Here is a 14,013-nt window from a genome sequence, read left to right as displayed (position 1 = left end):
TGTGAATCATGCTCCACTCCTTCTCAATTAAATTCAACCTGCTGCCATCAACAAGGAAAACCATAGCCCTTGCTCAAAGTTAACTAAAACCCAACCAAGAGTCTGTCAGTAGCCTCCACCATTTTATTGCCATTGTATTTGTTGCCATTGCTCTTTTTGAGAAGGGGTGGGGGTGGTAGATGAAGAGTATAGAATGTTGCTACCGGTAGCATAGCTGCCAAGTTTTCCTTTTTCTCGCGAGGAAGCCTATTCAGCATAAGGGAAAATCCCTTTAAAAAAGGGATAACTTGGCAGCTATGACCGGTAGTTGGGTTAAAAGCAAGTTCCAGCTCTGCAAAAGTTGACATTTGCCAAGCATCCGAACTTAATTATATGGCCTAAGGATTGCATGTTGCAGCAGTGTATTGGGTTGTGGAAAAATAGAGTGTGTATTTGTCTAGAGAAGCACTATATAGAGAAGTGCTGGAAATAAGCAGAGACAGAATGATTAACACCCCAATCTAAAATGTGTCTATGTAAATGCAACTCACAGTTTTCAATCACATTTGTTTCCCAGTTAGCAGGTTTAGGAATGGTGTGTAAGAGTTGAAGAACTATAGTGTGACAGCTTTGATAGTCACTTCAGAGGCCTACAAGCAGAACCTGCTTTGAGTTTCATAACACAATACAAATTTTCAAAGCACATAACTACATTAAACAACAGAAAACGTGTGCAAGTTTAAGAACAGAAATATAATGATTCACTGACTTACCACACCCTTTTTGTCCCAACAGGGATAAAAATAAAGCATTGTTTTCAAGATTCTTATTCACAAATGTTCTTTTATATCATAAGACATTCAAGAATTGGCAGTAAAGAAACCATAACTTTAAGATGAAGAACAAAAATTTCGGCCAACTGGTTCCAGACCAGTATTTTTAGCTATTTTGCATGCGAACATTTTTACATCTGTCAAACCTCCATAAACAAACAGACCTTAAAGCTGTTTTATGTAACACAATACAAGCCTGTACATGGGAAGCAAAGCTTTCTGTTAATCCCAGTGATGCAATCAGTAGTTGGTATAATTTACCTGACTGGTGGTAGAGAAGGAGAAAGGAAATGAGGACTAAATACTACGTATCAGTTCTTTAGCTTTCACAAGTCAACATAAGGCTATTTAAAACCTAAAACTTCGTTCATGTTGCATTCTCTCTGCATTACTACCAGTCATAATTTGTATGTTTATATTTCAGGAACCATGCACACACATAAGAACCTGATCATTATAAAGAAGAGTTTGATCATATTATCTCATAGAGGCAGCACCGTGTTCTGAACTAAACTTCCATTAGCTCTGCCACCACTGTCAAAAAGGATTTTAGAAAAAGGATTTTGAAGGTAACAAGGAATGACAGAAAGTAAGACTTCTAATTAATGATACAGCATGGTCTGTCTTACACCTGAATGAAACAGAAGGTTGCTTTTGCTATTCCAACTAAAAAATTTTTTTGGGTGTGGGAACTGTTGCAGTGTGCCTCATCATCAGAAATGGAGGTCACGGGAGACAAATCCACAACATAGCCTCTTCAGGGAAAAGTAACAATGGTGCATTCTAGACCAATGCTGGCACAGAGAGAAGCCATGTTGTTGTTTAGTCGTTTAGTTGTGTCCGACTCTTCATGACCCCATAGACCAGAGCCGACAGGCACTCCTGTCTTCCACTGCCTCCCGCAGTTTGGGCAAACTCATGTTGGTAGCTTCGAGAAGCCATAGTGATTAGTAAACATGAGGATCTAAAATGTGTCTCAGAATTATCAAGCACCAAATGCAAGGTATTTTCCTTCCTTATTTGTTTTTAGGTTCTATTATTTCTAAAAGTAGTTACTCACCTGTTTTCACGTTCATACATTTCCTTTGTAGCTGTTCGAAGCTGTTCTATTTCTTGAGATGTCTTTTGCCTTATTTGTTCCAATTCATTATGCAGTTTATTTTCATATTCTGTTTTATAATGGTCTCTTCATTAAAAAAAAAGCAAAGCAAGTTTTAAACAAAATCTGTAGCTTTCTTTGTATTATCCCTTTTGAGTCGCTTATCACCCAGTAAGATTTATCAAATGGTGGCATTCTGCTTGTGCAACCAGGACTTCCCATTCTGCTTCCAAGTGTGGGTTGGGGGGGACCCTCTGAAGAAAATGTGATGTTGGATCTCACCGACTGAGAAGAATCTTTTTTTTTTTACTCCTAGATAAAAAGAACTGCTCTCTGTTATACAGTATATGTCTTCCATTTGGCCTATTGCCAACCTGAGCTCAGCTACTAGCTAAAATGATAAGAAGAGTTGCCATCCCTTAAGCAGTAGCAGATTCCTGCATATATGTTGTTACCGACTGAACCAATACTCGTTCAGAATTCACAAATATTCCCTTTCATACATAAGTTATTTTTATTGATGTTGGTGACATGTTATAGAATTGCAAATAAGTCCACAGGAGCTTTACTATTAACGATGCAAAATAAAACATTATAGTATCACTGATCTTAAGTTACTTGGAGATTTTATAAACTAGGGTGGATTGTTTAGTCAAATTTTTAAGGCATTATAATAGTCTTAGTTTTAGTAATATAGTGCAACCTGAGGAAAATATTAACAGGCTTAATTTCTGACTGTGTAAATTCTCTAGCAATAATGGAAAAATATTGTTATATGTTTTATAAAGGTCTCACAGCTTCTTAAAGATCTTTCTGTATGTAGAAACTAAAAACTGAGAACACTACAGCAGAATTTGATTTCAACTGATTGGTTCTGGGGAAATCTGATCAACTGACCAAAAACATTATGTTTACTATAAATTATTTTGTCCAACGCAACAACAGTCTACTGCAATGAATCATTTGTTGAATGAATTAAAAGAACTATGTACCTGGATGTGACATATTTCTCATAAATTTCTTCTCTGGCCTTCTTAGCATCTTCTAGCTGAACCTGAAGCCTTTCAAGACGATCTTCTTCATGAGCACAGCGAACATTAAGCTCCATGTTTTGACGGTTGAGGTAATCCTTATCTTTTTGCAGTAAGGTAACAGACTGCTGTAAAGTTGCAACCTTTAAATGCAAAAAGGCTACGATAAAATCAGGCAGTCTATAGTACAGCCCCCCACCTCTCAGGTTAAAGATTTTTCTTATTTTATTTAAAAGATTTATAGATGTTAGTCACACTCAGGGTGGATCCACTGAAACTATTGGGTGCAAGGTCACTGAGTAATATTCAACAAAGGTTTACTAAGAGTCGACTCTCTGAAATGAATGAACACAACTAAATTATTCCATTAAATTTAATGGGTCTATTCTGAGTAAAACTTAGTTGACTACCACCCCCTGATTTCAACAGCTCAACTCTGTATGACTTAGTTGAGGTATACCACTGTGAATATTTATATTTAACAGAGCTTCCAGGGTGGTTTAAGAAAACAAAATGCAATTCTGACTCTCCCCATTGCAATGGATGAGACAGTTCTCTTAAGTGAACAACTCAGATTTGCATTTGTACTCATTCCTTGCTCTTTAGGTATATTTGCTACTGTTTATCCCTGCATGCAGTACAATGTAATTTAGATATACAGTGGTACCTTGGTTTATGAACTTAATCCATTCCCAAAGTCCGTTCTTAAACCAAAGCATTCTTAAACCAAGGCGTGCTTTCCCATAGCAGCGGGGGACTCAATTTACAAATGGAACACACTCAACAGGAAGCGGAACATGTTTTGCTTCCAAGGCAGAGTTCACAAACCAAAACACCTACTTCTGGGTTTGCAGCATTCTTAATCCAAGTTGTTCATAAACTAAGCTGCTCTTAAACCAAGGTACCACTGTATGATCCATTCCAAGTCTTTAAAAAAATGTGTATCATTTATACACAAAATTATATATGAATAATTTGCCCACATACAAATTAATATTCAAAATTTATAAATTTTATTATGTTTTACAGCTGAGTGTCTCTTTGTTCTTCCCCTCGCCCACATGCTCCCCCCCCCTTGATATATAGATTTCAACAGTGAAATGATGGGATTCAAATAGATTCCTTTGCATCTCCCTTATCCATTCTATAGAAACAGCACTATTTGGTGAATCTCAGTTATTCAAGAACTACCAGAAGAAGGAAACGCATCCTTCCACTCTCCAAGTTTCCCAAATGTGGTTCTGGGTAGGCACAGAACTTATTAAGTGTGATTGCAAAGAGGTGACAAAAGAAGGAGGTATCTAAATCATGAATAATGATAACACTGTTTAAATACAGATGATACTCCTAAAAGGCAGAATCAAAGAAAGCTACGTGCCAAAGGATGGCAGGTGGAGTTTCAGGCAGTAAATATTTGGAAAGAGATTGGCAAAGAACGGATACCTAGCTCATGAACGGGATTGACAAGCAGTTTGTTGTACCATAAAGATCCAAACTCAGTAGACCAGGCATCCCCAAACTCGGCCCTCCAGATGTTTTGGGACTACAATTCCCATCATCCCTGACCACTGGTCCTGTTAGCTATGGTGGGAGTTGTAGTCCCAAAACATCTGGAGGGCCGAGTTTGGGGATGCCTGCAGTAGACTATTCCAGGTATATATCAAATATAAGTGTAAAAGGAGGGGGGCGAATAAAATTCTAATTTGGGCCTTTGTACCTTTTGAATGAATGTTTCGGATAATGGTCAAATTAGATATGAAGATCTCACCTCTTTTGATAAATCATTTCTTTCTTTGGTTAGTGCTTTGTGTGATACTTCCAATATTTCGTATTTTCTTCGAAGCTCTGAAAAATCATGTTCAAATGCATCACGCTCACTGTTAGGGGGGAAAATGAGAGTACTGTAAAATTATGACCCCCTCAAACCCTTGACTGCTTCTGTAATCTATGCTTCCTTTGCAAATCTAACATCAACAGCCCTTCAGATATTCTTTCATCAGTGAAGCCCAAATTAAGTTACAGTAAGTCTTGTGTACATTTATTTGGACCCTGATGAATCCAAGAATCAGTTCACATTGCAAAATGCAATGTCATCACTTTCTCATCCTTGTGTAACACAGCAACAATCTGCAAAAGCCCTGCAGAGCTCCCTGCTTGATACACTCATTCTCATGTTTGATAGTTTCAAACATGTTTGGTGGTCTCCAAGCATGTGCTATCCTCCCTTCTTTGCTAGCTCAAAGTAGCCCCAGTACAAGACAAGATACTTATTGGAACATTCTCCTTATTCACAGGCACCATTGGATATAACCCATTACCTTTGATCCAAGGCAATATGAGAGCTCCTTCTATAATTTTCTTTATTAAAGACACACTTACCCTTTTACTTTATCGTAATTCTCTTGTCTATAATCTCCTTGATGAATCATTTGCTTTGTATCAGCTAGTTCAAGTGTTAAACGCTGACATCTGACTTCTAGTTCTGACCGATCTCTTCGCTCTGCTTCATAGTTCTGCAAAACAAACACACCACACTACTATTTAATGTGAAAATAGAGGCTGGGATTCAGAGAAATATACCATGCACACAAAAGTGTTTGGCGACAGCCCTTGACATTTTTAATTCCCCCCTTTGATCAATTGTTTTACAAACTCTGTCAGTTTAAAAAGAGGGTTGCCATAGGGCATGTTGGGGGAATGCAGTGCAAGGAACATGAACACACAGACACACTTTGTTCCAGAAGCTGATACATGGTTCTTCGCAGGGCTTTTTTTTTCTACAAAAAGAGGTGCCGGAACCAAAGTTGTTGAGCATTGTCGGAACGCACAAAAGATGTGCCGAAACTCAGTTCTCAGCTGAAAAAAAGTCCTGGTTCTTCAGACATAGGTTAGAAAAACCATTTTGTTAATTTCAAATACAGGAGTGTATTACATTGAATTCAATCTAGAGATAAGGCAGCAGAAAAGCAAGAGTGGGAAGTGACTTTCCTGCTTTTCTCCCTCAGCCCCCCAAACCTGCTGAATGAGATATGTTGTGGCACAGGGGGCTGGGCAGGATGGGGAGAATGGGTGGAAAGAATGGGGGGGGAATCAGATGGAGGCACCTTCTGTGGGTGCCACTTTTATTTCCTTTCTTCCTCAGCCCTCTATCCTGCAGCCGCCCCATTCTATCGATTCTTGTGGCCTTGGGAGGGGGCAGGAAATCACCTTTTACCAACACCCTTCTGGCCAGTGTTTCGCTGTATCTAATACCTTCTCACTAAGACAGAAGTCATTTCTGGAAGTCTAAATAAGGAGACAACTAGCCACACCGTTTGCATCAGATATAACATCCATAAAGATACCTCCATTAGCATTACTGCTAACATAGTTTCTAGATCTTTATAGCTACGACAGGCACACAGAGAGTTCATACCGATAATAATAAAATGCAGAGAAATCTATCACTATCCTAAATGAGGCAAGTGGAAAAGCTAAAGCACATTACCATGAACACAATCAACACATACCTTAAAAAATAGCTATACAATTAAAAGACAGGTCTAGCAGATCCTGCCTTACCAAAACAGACCACAAATACTTTAAAGTATTTCAACCTGAAGGCCAAATGCCTCAGTAAAACAGCAAGTTTTTTGCCTGGCACATTCCATTATAGAGATCAGTATTAGTTTCCCATTCTTTCACTAAATCCAGTTGTATGTTATTTCTGCTAACCGCTACCACTTGAGTTTTTCACTGCACAGTAAAGACGTTCTTTGGAAGGATGTACAGTGATCCTGTACACTTGCTACAGGGTTTTGTAAAACAAGCTCCCATCAATTTCTTCTTGTTCTCTTTGTATCATCCTTTCTATTTTTAAATTAACTGGATCTTATGAATACGGTTTAGCAACATCTAAAGTTGTTTAAAGTATTGTGCTTTTTCTTGAATTTTTACAGACATATCTCTATCATCTTCACAATGTCAACAACTCACCATGCTACTGGCAAGGTGGTTTAAAATAATATCCTCAGCTATATCAAAAAGTTGACCCTGTACATAGCATAAATCCACTGAGTGCTCCAGATTTTGATGTATTGTTTTCCTTGCATCCCATCATCACCAACAGTTCAGCTATCCTATGCATTCTTTTACCTTGTTCTGGGTAGTGATGGGGAATTGAATTGGATCAGTAGTAGCTAATAGCTAAATCTTTTATCTCTTCCCACTCCCTGTGGGACAGTTTGAAATCCAACCATGTGGAGCACAGTCTCAAAAGCGTCTTTCAGAGCATTCTGCAAGACCGACTATCATCTGACCGCCAGGTCTTTCGGAGCCCCTTATAGAGCATTTTTCAGGCACACACCTCTTTTAACTGAGACAAGTCTTTACTAGCCCTGCATATGATGTCAGCTGTAGGGCAGGTGGGTGTGGCTTGGTTGAAATGGTCTCACAGGCCAAATGCAGAGGACTACATTTTAGGGATATGGGGCAAGTGCGTGTGACAGTACTGAACTTAAAAAGTCTGCAACCAGCAAAAATAAAAAAATCCACTGATGTCACAACATGCTATTTACGCTTACAGCTAAGTATACAATTTTCCACCTGTCGAGGTAGATGAATCACTACTAAAGCAGGTGGATTTATTAAGCCCTGAAAAACTAGTTGTTTTATACTTCTTTTCCATTTCCCTTATAAGGCAAAGTTCTCCAAATCTAAGTGCTGCAAAACTGGCTAGTCACAACAAGTTTGAACAAATGTGACAGGCTTACAATACTTGAAAGACCCTTACAGTTTTTCTGATAGTTTCACAGGAGTTCCTTTAAGGATAATGAGATAATAGACAAGAAGAGTCTATTCTGAAGTAGTGCTAAGTGTGTGTCTGTATGTACAAGTATCGGAACTGAACCCCCTGCAATTCAACTTAGATGAGAATTAGAGAGAAATCCCTCTTCTCTTTTCTTCAGCCATTTTACACTTTTACAAACCTACTGTGTTCCCAACTCAGCCTTTCTTCATAGGAAGATGCTCTAAGGCCTTGCTTAGAGTTTTAATAACCCCAAGAAAATAAAGAATGAAGCATAATAGTCCCAATGTGTTTTGGGTATCACTTTTTCTTCTGGGGATCAGCTATACCTATCTTCCTATTAAAATACAGGATAAAATAAACTTTCTCCTCAAATACTTCTAGAATCCTTTTTTTCTAGTTACCAGAGTGCCAGACTTAAAACTGTCTTATTTTCAAAATTCAGGTTTCTTCTTTCAGGTTATGGATGAGCCCCAAAGATGAAGAAACGTTGAAGGTTTAGTACATTCTTTTAACAGATACATAACCTAAGAAAATACATTTTAAGAGGGCGTGCTTGGCTAGAGCAAAGAATACTTTGGGAATTGGTCCTAATTCTCATCTCTGTGAAAGCTGATTGATTTCATTTGTATTCTCTTGCCAGAGAAACCTAAACATTCAAATGCTCACTACCCTCTACTTTCTCTGATTAGCATTCTCAGGTATCAATTTCTTTAATCCCCGGGGATTGCTTACTGCTGAGTTGATACTGACACCAAGTGGTAAGAAATAGGAAATGTTCACATTTAAAAATTTCTGCATCTGTCTCTCAAGACATTTTATTTATTGAAAATTCCTTAGACACAGATCAGAGGTCTGCAGCAAGTTATGAGTTGCTTTGGAATTTCATGTTGTCATTTGCCATTGTGTGTGTTTGTACAATGTATTCATTGGCTCATGAAAGTGCTTATTACAATTTGAGTAGAATAAAGTACAGCCATTGTCACCCAACACTTAGAAACGGTCATTGAGACAATGTTGAAATCCAGGGCGTTTCAGCCTGTTGTAATCCTCATGAAACCATTTATGATTTAGTGCAAAAGGGCTTTGTGTGACCTGAAACTTGACCATATAGCTTGCTTTAACGAACAACTAGTTTTCTCCATCTTGAAACTAAACACAGCATTCTACCATGTACTGGTAAAGAAATATCTATTTTTAATTTTCCATGAGCATCTAACTTGAAGAAGAATTCTGTATAACTTTAAAGTTCACATCCTGCATTTTGAACAACTGGCCCAAATGGCATCTTATTGCTTGGTCAATATTTCATTTTTACTAAATGTTTTCCAGGACAATACCTTAATGCATTATAAAGAGATCATTAGATTCATGAAAGAGAGAGCAGCCATTCTACTAAACACTCAGCTTTGCTCTAGTACCTGGGAAACTCTCCCTGAAAAGAGCTGCATTAGGCATTTTAAACCTGCAACACACACTGAGGAAAACAGACCAACAGAGCCAGGAGATTAAGCCTCCAGTACAATCCTAATCATGTTCACTCACAAGTAAATCCTACTGAATTCAATGGGGCTAACTACCAGGTAAGCAGGGTTAAGACTGCAGTCTTAGCTGGCAGTAAATCCCACTGAACATGTTGCTATTTCTGCTTCAAAACAAAATAGGGTTGGTTTTTTTATTTAAAAAATGGCATACAAACCTCCATCAAGTGTTTCAACTGGGATTTGTAATCATTCAGTTCTTCAGATGCTGCATCCTTCTTTACCTGTAGTTCATTTAGCTCCTTTTTTAAAGGATGCACTGCTTCGTAAAATATAATCTGAAATGCATGACGCATAAACATGATTATTACATAATTATTACTCTTCAGTGTAAAAGAATTAATATTTTATACCCACTTCCTTCTTCACCTTGACTTCATTTCAATTGTGAGCTTTTTGGCAAACAATTTTTTTAAACTGCATGAATAAAATAAAGCACACATTTAAAATATACTAAGCACTACAACCACACAATGTTGGTAAATTTACCTTCAAACTTCTAAATGCTTTTAATAAGTATAAAAATGCACTTATCAAGGCCTCAGAACTGAGATCCTAAAAACATTTTCTTAAACCAGGGACTCCTAACAAAAAAAAATCCTTCCAGTAGCACCTTAGAGACCAACTAAGTTTGTCATAGGTATGAGCTTTTGTGTGCATGCACACTTCTTCAGATACACTGAAACAGAATCTAGGGACTCCTAGATTAACTTAAAACACATACCCTTAGAATTCCATTACAATATTTTATCAAACATCTACAGGACTATCTTGAGACAAAATGACTAAAGTTAGAATGAATTTCAGGCGCTTCTTACATCTACCTACTGATAATAGGTGTCTATTATGGGACGATAGTTAAGTAGGTGACCCAAAGTTCAGAGGCAATATTTCAGCTCCCATGTTTCATCATGAGATCTTGTCTATTATACGCTGTGTCTATTTACTGCTGTGCTTACTGAAAAGGGACACAAGATTAACAACGCAGATCTGGATGCTACCTTGTAAATTAAGCAAAACACAGAATGTACTGACAAATTATTTGGACAAGAGGTGGGGAACCTTAGGTCAAGGGGTCAAATGTGGCCTTCCGGTCCTCAATGTCTGGCTTTTGAAACCCTAAATTAAACTCCCTCTCTGCAGATCACACCTTTCTGTGGCCCCAGATCACACCCCAAATGTTTTTTTCTTGGCTGAGAGCATCTCTGAACTCTTGAAGATGGCTCTTGATGCCTAAATAGAGGGGGGGGTGCGTGTGTAAAACTAGCCTACCATACTTTTGCCTCTGGCACTGCTCACCACAAACAAGTCTCTTCTGGAAGGCTGCCCTTAAGCTGAAAAAGGTTGTAGACTGGCATATTATGAATACCAGTGAAAGCCATTATTAAGTAGTGAAAACCATGTCAATGCTAGAAAAGCAGATGCTAAGAAATTACAGGTTGTATCCAATGCTGTCCATGAACTTTCACTCACGCCAAGAGAACTTCACCTTCCTCTTGGGAGGGTTGCCGGGGTGTGTGTGTGTGTGTGTGTGTGTGTGTGTGTGTGTGTGTGTGTGTGTAAGAGGACAAGAGGAAAGTGAAGTTGTTTTGCAGGAGCAGAAGTACATTTGCACAACACCGGATTCTGCCCTAGGTGTTTTTTTAAAAATGGAAACATTCAACTTCACATTCCATCCATCATCACATTTTTCCAGAACCTGCTGACATTTATACAGTGATCTTTGAATTTCATTCCTCCCACCCACTATATACATAGGAGTTTGCGTCATTTATTCATTTTCTTGTCCTAACAGTTATCTCCATCTCCATTATCTCTAGCAGTGATAGATTTATACTTCTGATGGGGCACAAGTACTTACAGATACATATTCAGGAATTGAAAGTTCATCTTCTGAAAGAGATTTGAGTTTGGTGTAGCACTCATCAGTCAATTCAAGGTCACGCAAGCTGCGGCGAATATCTCCAGACCGCTCTCTCAACTGATGGTTGTTCTTTTCTAGCTGCTTCTGGCGCAGCAAGATGGTTTCCATTTCCTGTTTCATTAGTTCTTGATGTTTTCTATGAAAACAAGTCAATAAATTATTTGTGATTTACCCAAATAAATTTATCCTAGAAACACAACGTTTTGTTTTTTGAATTCAGTGTTTCAGAGACTGTACAGTGAATCTATGTAAGAATTTGCAAGTGTTAAATAAAGGGATAGTTAAGAAATGCCAAACTATAGTTTAGGGTTACATCCATGAAAATTGGCTCAGAAGCTGCCTTGTCTCCAAACAGACAGCAATTTCCTCCATCTTTTCCAGGTTTAAAGCAAACCATAGTTTTCTCAAACCAGTAAACTGTGGATTGTGCTCACTCTGTAAACTAGGATTGGAAATTAAGAGTTTCACCATTGCTTCCAAGCCTGGTAAGCGCAAGGGCAAGCACAAATCCATGTTATGAGTTGAACAAAATTATTATCTTCTTCAAACTGAGGAATGTGGAGAAAATCTTTGCATGCAGGAGGAGCAGGTGGGAGCACACAGACCTGAAGAACTAGCCATTTTTTTTACAAAAATCAACCATGGTTTGGCATTATGTCTGTGCTACCTCAAAGATCTGAAACACAAATGCATAGCGTAACACAAAATTTGCAAAAATATTTAAGTCAATTATGATTTAGGCCCCACTTCTGTATTTAGAATACACTGATTCCGAATTCTTCCTTCTCATACCGAGCATCTTCTTGCTGTAACGCCAACTGGTTATCTAGTCGTAAAGATAGCAGCTGTTTCTCATGGAGAGCATCATTAAGCTTTTCTTCCAGTTCTTCAATCTAAAACAGATAATCAGTCAGCAGAAAAATGAGAATTTAATTGAGGCCCAGAATTATATAAAAATGAGGGTAGTGTCTTTCCAACAATACATAGTATGAAGATTATTTATCTACCCCGCCTCCCCCCCCCAAAAAACCCACCCTCAGTTTTTGAGTATGTCCCAAAACTCTGTCTATTTTAAAAGGAAACCAAGAACATATTACTGTATTTCCCAGCAATAACTTTGCTTTTTGCAACCCTAAAACATGTAAGAATTAGATCATACTTTAGTCAGGTATTCCACCTTCAAGTTGTCTAACATCAAGTTCTTCTGGGAAAGTTCTATTTTCAGCAACTGCACATTATGAAGCAGCTCCTTCCTCTCAATCAGCTGTCTAGTAATTTTGACGGGACCTTCCCGATCTTCTGAGGAAGAAATATCATCAGTGGGTACTGTAGTCTCCAAGCTTATATCTTCCAATTCCAAGGAGCTGGAAACATTAACTTTTTTGGATTCTCTGGAGCTTTTCCGTGACATTCTCCCGACAGTGCCCGAAGACTTTCTACTTGCAGTTTAAGAAACTTGGGGAAGAAAAAGAAGAAGAAGCGAATGGTGGTAAGTAGAAGGATTTTCACAGAATTCAACCTATCCTGTGCTACATCTGAAACATGTCAAGTGTATAAATTCTATACTTTACAAGACCAAGAACCCCATGCTGGCACATATCAGCTATTATTCATAAACCTATCTTGTCAGAAATAAAACATTAAGCCAACAGTTCTCATGTTCTTAGCAACACCAGTACGTTGCATGACGCACTACCATACAGCTATCGACGATGCCCAACTCAAATATTCACCGGTTTGCCAACAACAACAATCGAAAGACCAGCGTTGCAGATACACAATGTAAAACAGGCGGGAGCATTCAAAACAAGTCGACACATTCAGAACACCCAGTAAGAATAACCGAATCATAGAGTTGGAAGGGATCCCCCGGGGTCATCTTGCCCAACCCCCTGCAATGAAGGAATCGTTCCCACAGCTCGAACCACCAACCTTCTGGTCAATAGACAGGCACACTGATCCTGAACCGCCCTGGCATCTTCAGATGAACAAATATACAAATTAATATACAAAATAAATAAATAAATAAAACAAATGCAGGCTCTCCTCCCATTTTTATTTTTACCCACTTTCCTCAGCAGTTGTCTTAGTAAGCAGCTGCTTTAGAGCATATTCCTAGCCGCCTTCTCTTTCTACCAGAGGGGTTTGGGTAAATGGCTGGTTTCAAGGCCCTAAGCCCCCCTCCCCCCAACCAAACTGGGAAATACTCCTAACGGTACTGGCCTACCTTGCAGGGTTGTAGATCCCTAAAGAGCTCGGCTGCTAATAACAGCCAGGCAGCCTCCACATGCCCTTGACTCAGCTATTCAGCAAACAGATACACTGCCCTACCGAGAAAGAGAAGGGGGAACAGCGGAAGGCTCCACAACACACACACCCCGTCAGCCGACGGACCGCGCATGCGTTCCTCGGACGGGGCCCTCGCGCCGCGGAGGGAGGCCGCCCTGCTGCCATGGTAACGGGAACGACGCTCCTCGGCCCCAGACGCTCCTTTCTCCCGCCGTTTCGCGCGGCATGACGGGAGTGGCGGTTGTAACGTAGAGATAGAAAAGTCAAGAAAGGGGACCGTGTGGGCGGAGCTGAAAGGCGCCATAGGGGTGTCGCTTATATTTTCACGCCATACGCCTGACATCACAGAACTAACCCGTTCAATTTTTATTTTATTTTATTTTATAAAAACCGGAACTGCCTATGATTGGCGAACGCGCGCAGCACTTCTAACCCCGCCCCCGAAAAAAAAGTAGACCTGTAAGAGTGGTGGCGAACTAGAGAGAGGATTTGCCTAGAGCGGCTCCCTCGCTCGCTACGGTGGCCGACGGC

General features: G+C 39.3%; 1 protein-coding gene across 2 annotated transcripts in view; it reads right to left on the bottom strand.

The window, feature by feature from the left end:
* The window catches only part of PIBF1 (progesterone immunomodulatory binding factor 1), a 79,867-nt gene extending 66,173 nt beyond the window's left edge, over positions 1-13,694 (bottom strand). The window contains exons 1-9 of one of the 2 annotated variants that reach the window (XM_060273324.1): positions 13,421-13,694; positions 12,353-12,648; positions 11,986-12,086; positions 11,131-11,329; positions 9,428-9,547; positions 5,322-5,455; positions 4,711-4,819; positions 2,904-3,085; positions 1,873-1,998 (exon numbers count right to left, since the gene is read on the bottom strand). In XM_060273324.1, coding sequence (XP_060129307.1) covers positions 1,873-1,998; positions 2,904-3,085; positions 4,711-4,819; positions 5,322-5,455; positions 9,428-9,547; positions 11,131-11,329; positions 11,986-12,086; positions 12,353-12,604 — 1,223 coding nt within the window. In that variant the 5' untranslated portion in view covers positions 12,605-12,648; positions 13,421-13,694. The remainder of the gene's footprint in view (positions 1-1,872; positions 1,999-2,903; positions 3,086-4,710; positions 4,820-5,321; positions 5,456-9,427; positions 9,548-11,130; positions 11,330-11,985; positions 12,087-12,352; positions 12,649-13,420) is intronic. The other variant, XM_035115491.2, reaches the window with a different exon arrangement.
* Positions 13,695-14,013: the final 319 nt, after the last annotated feature.

Source organism: Zootoca vivipara, chromosome 4, assembly GCF_963506605.1.
Source record: "Zootoca vivipara chromosome 4, rZooViv1.1, whole genome shotgun sequence".
Taxonomy (NCBI): Eukaryota; Metazoa; Chordata; class Lepidosauria; order Squamata; family Lacertidae; genus Zootoca; species Zootoca vivipara.
Note: the sequence above shows the minus strand (reverse complement) of the source record. Positions and strands in the feature narration are given on the sequence as shown.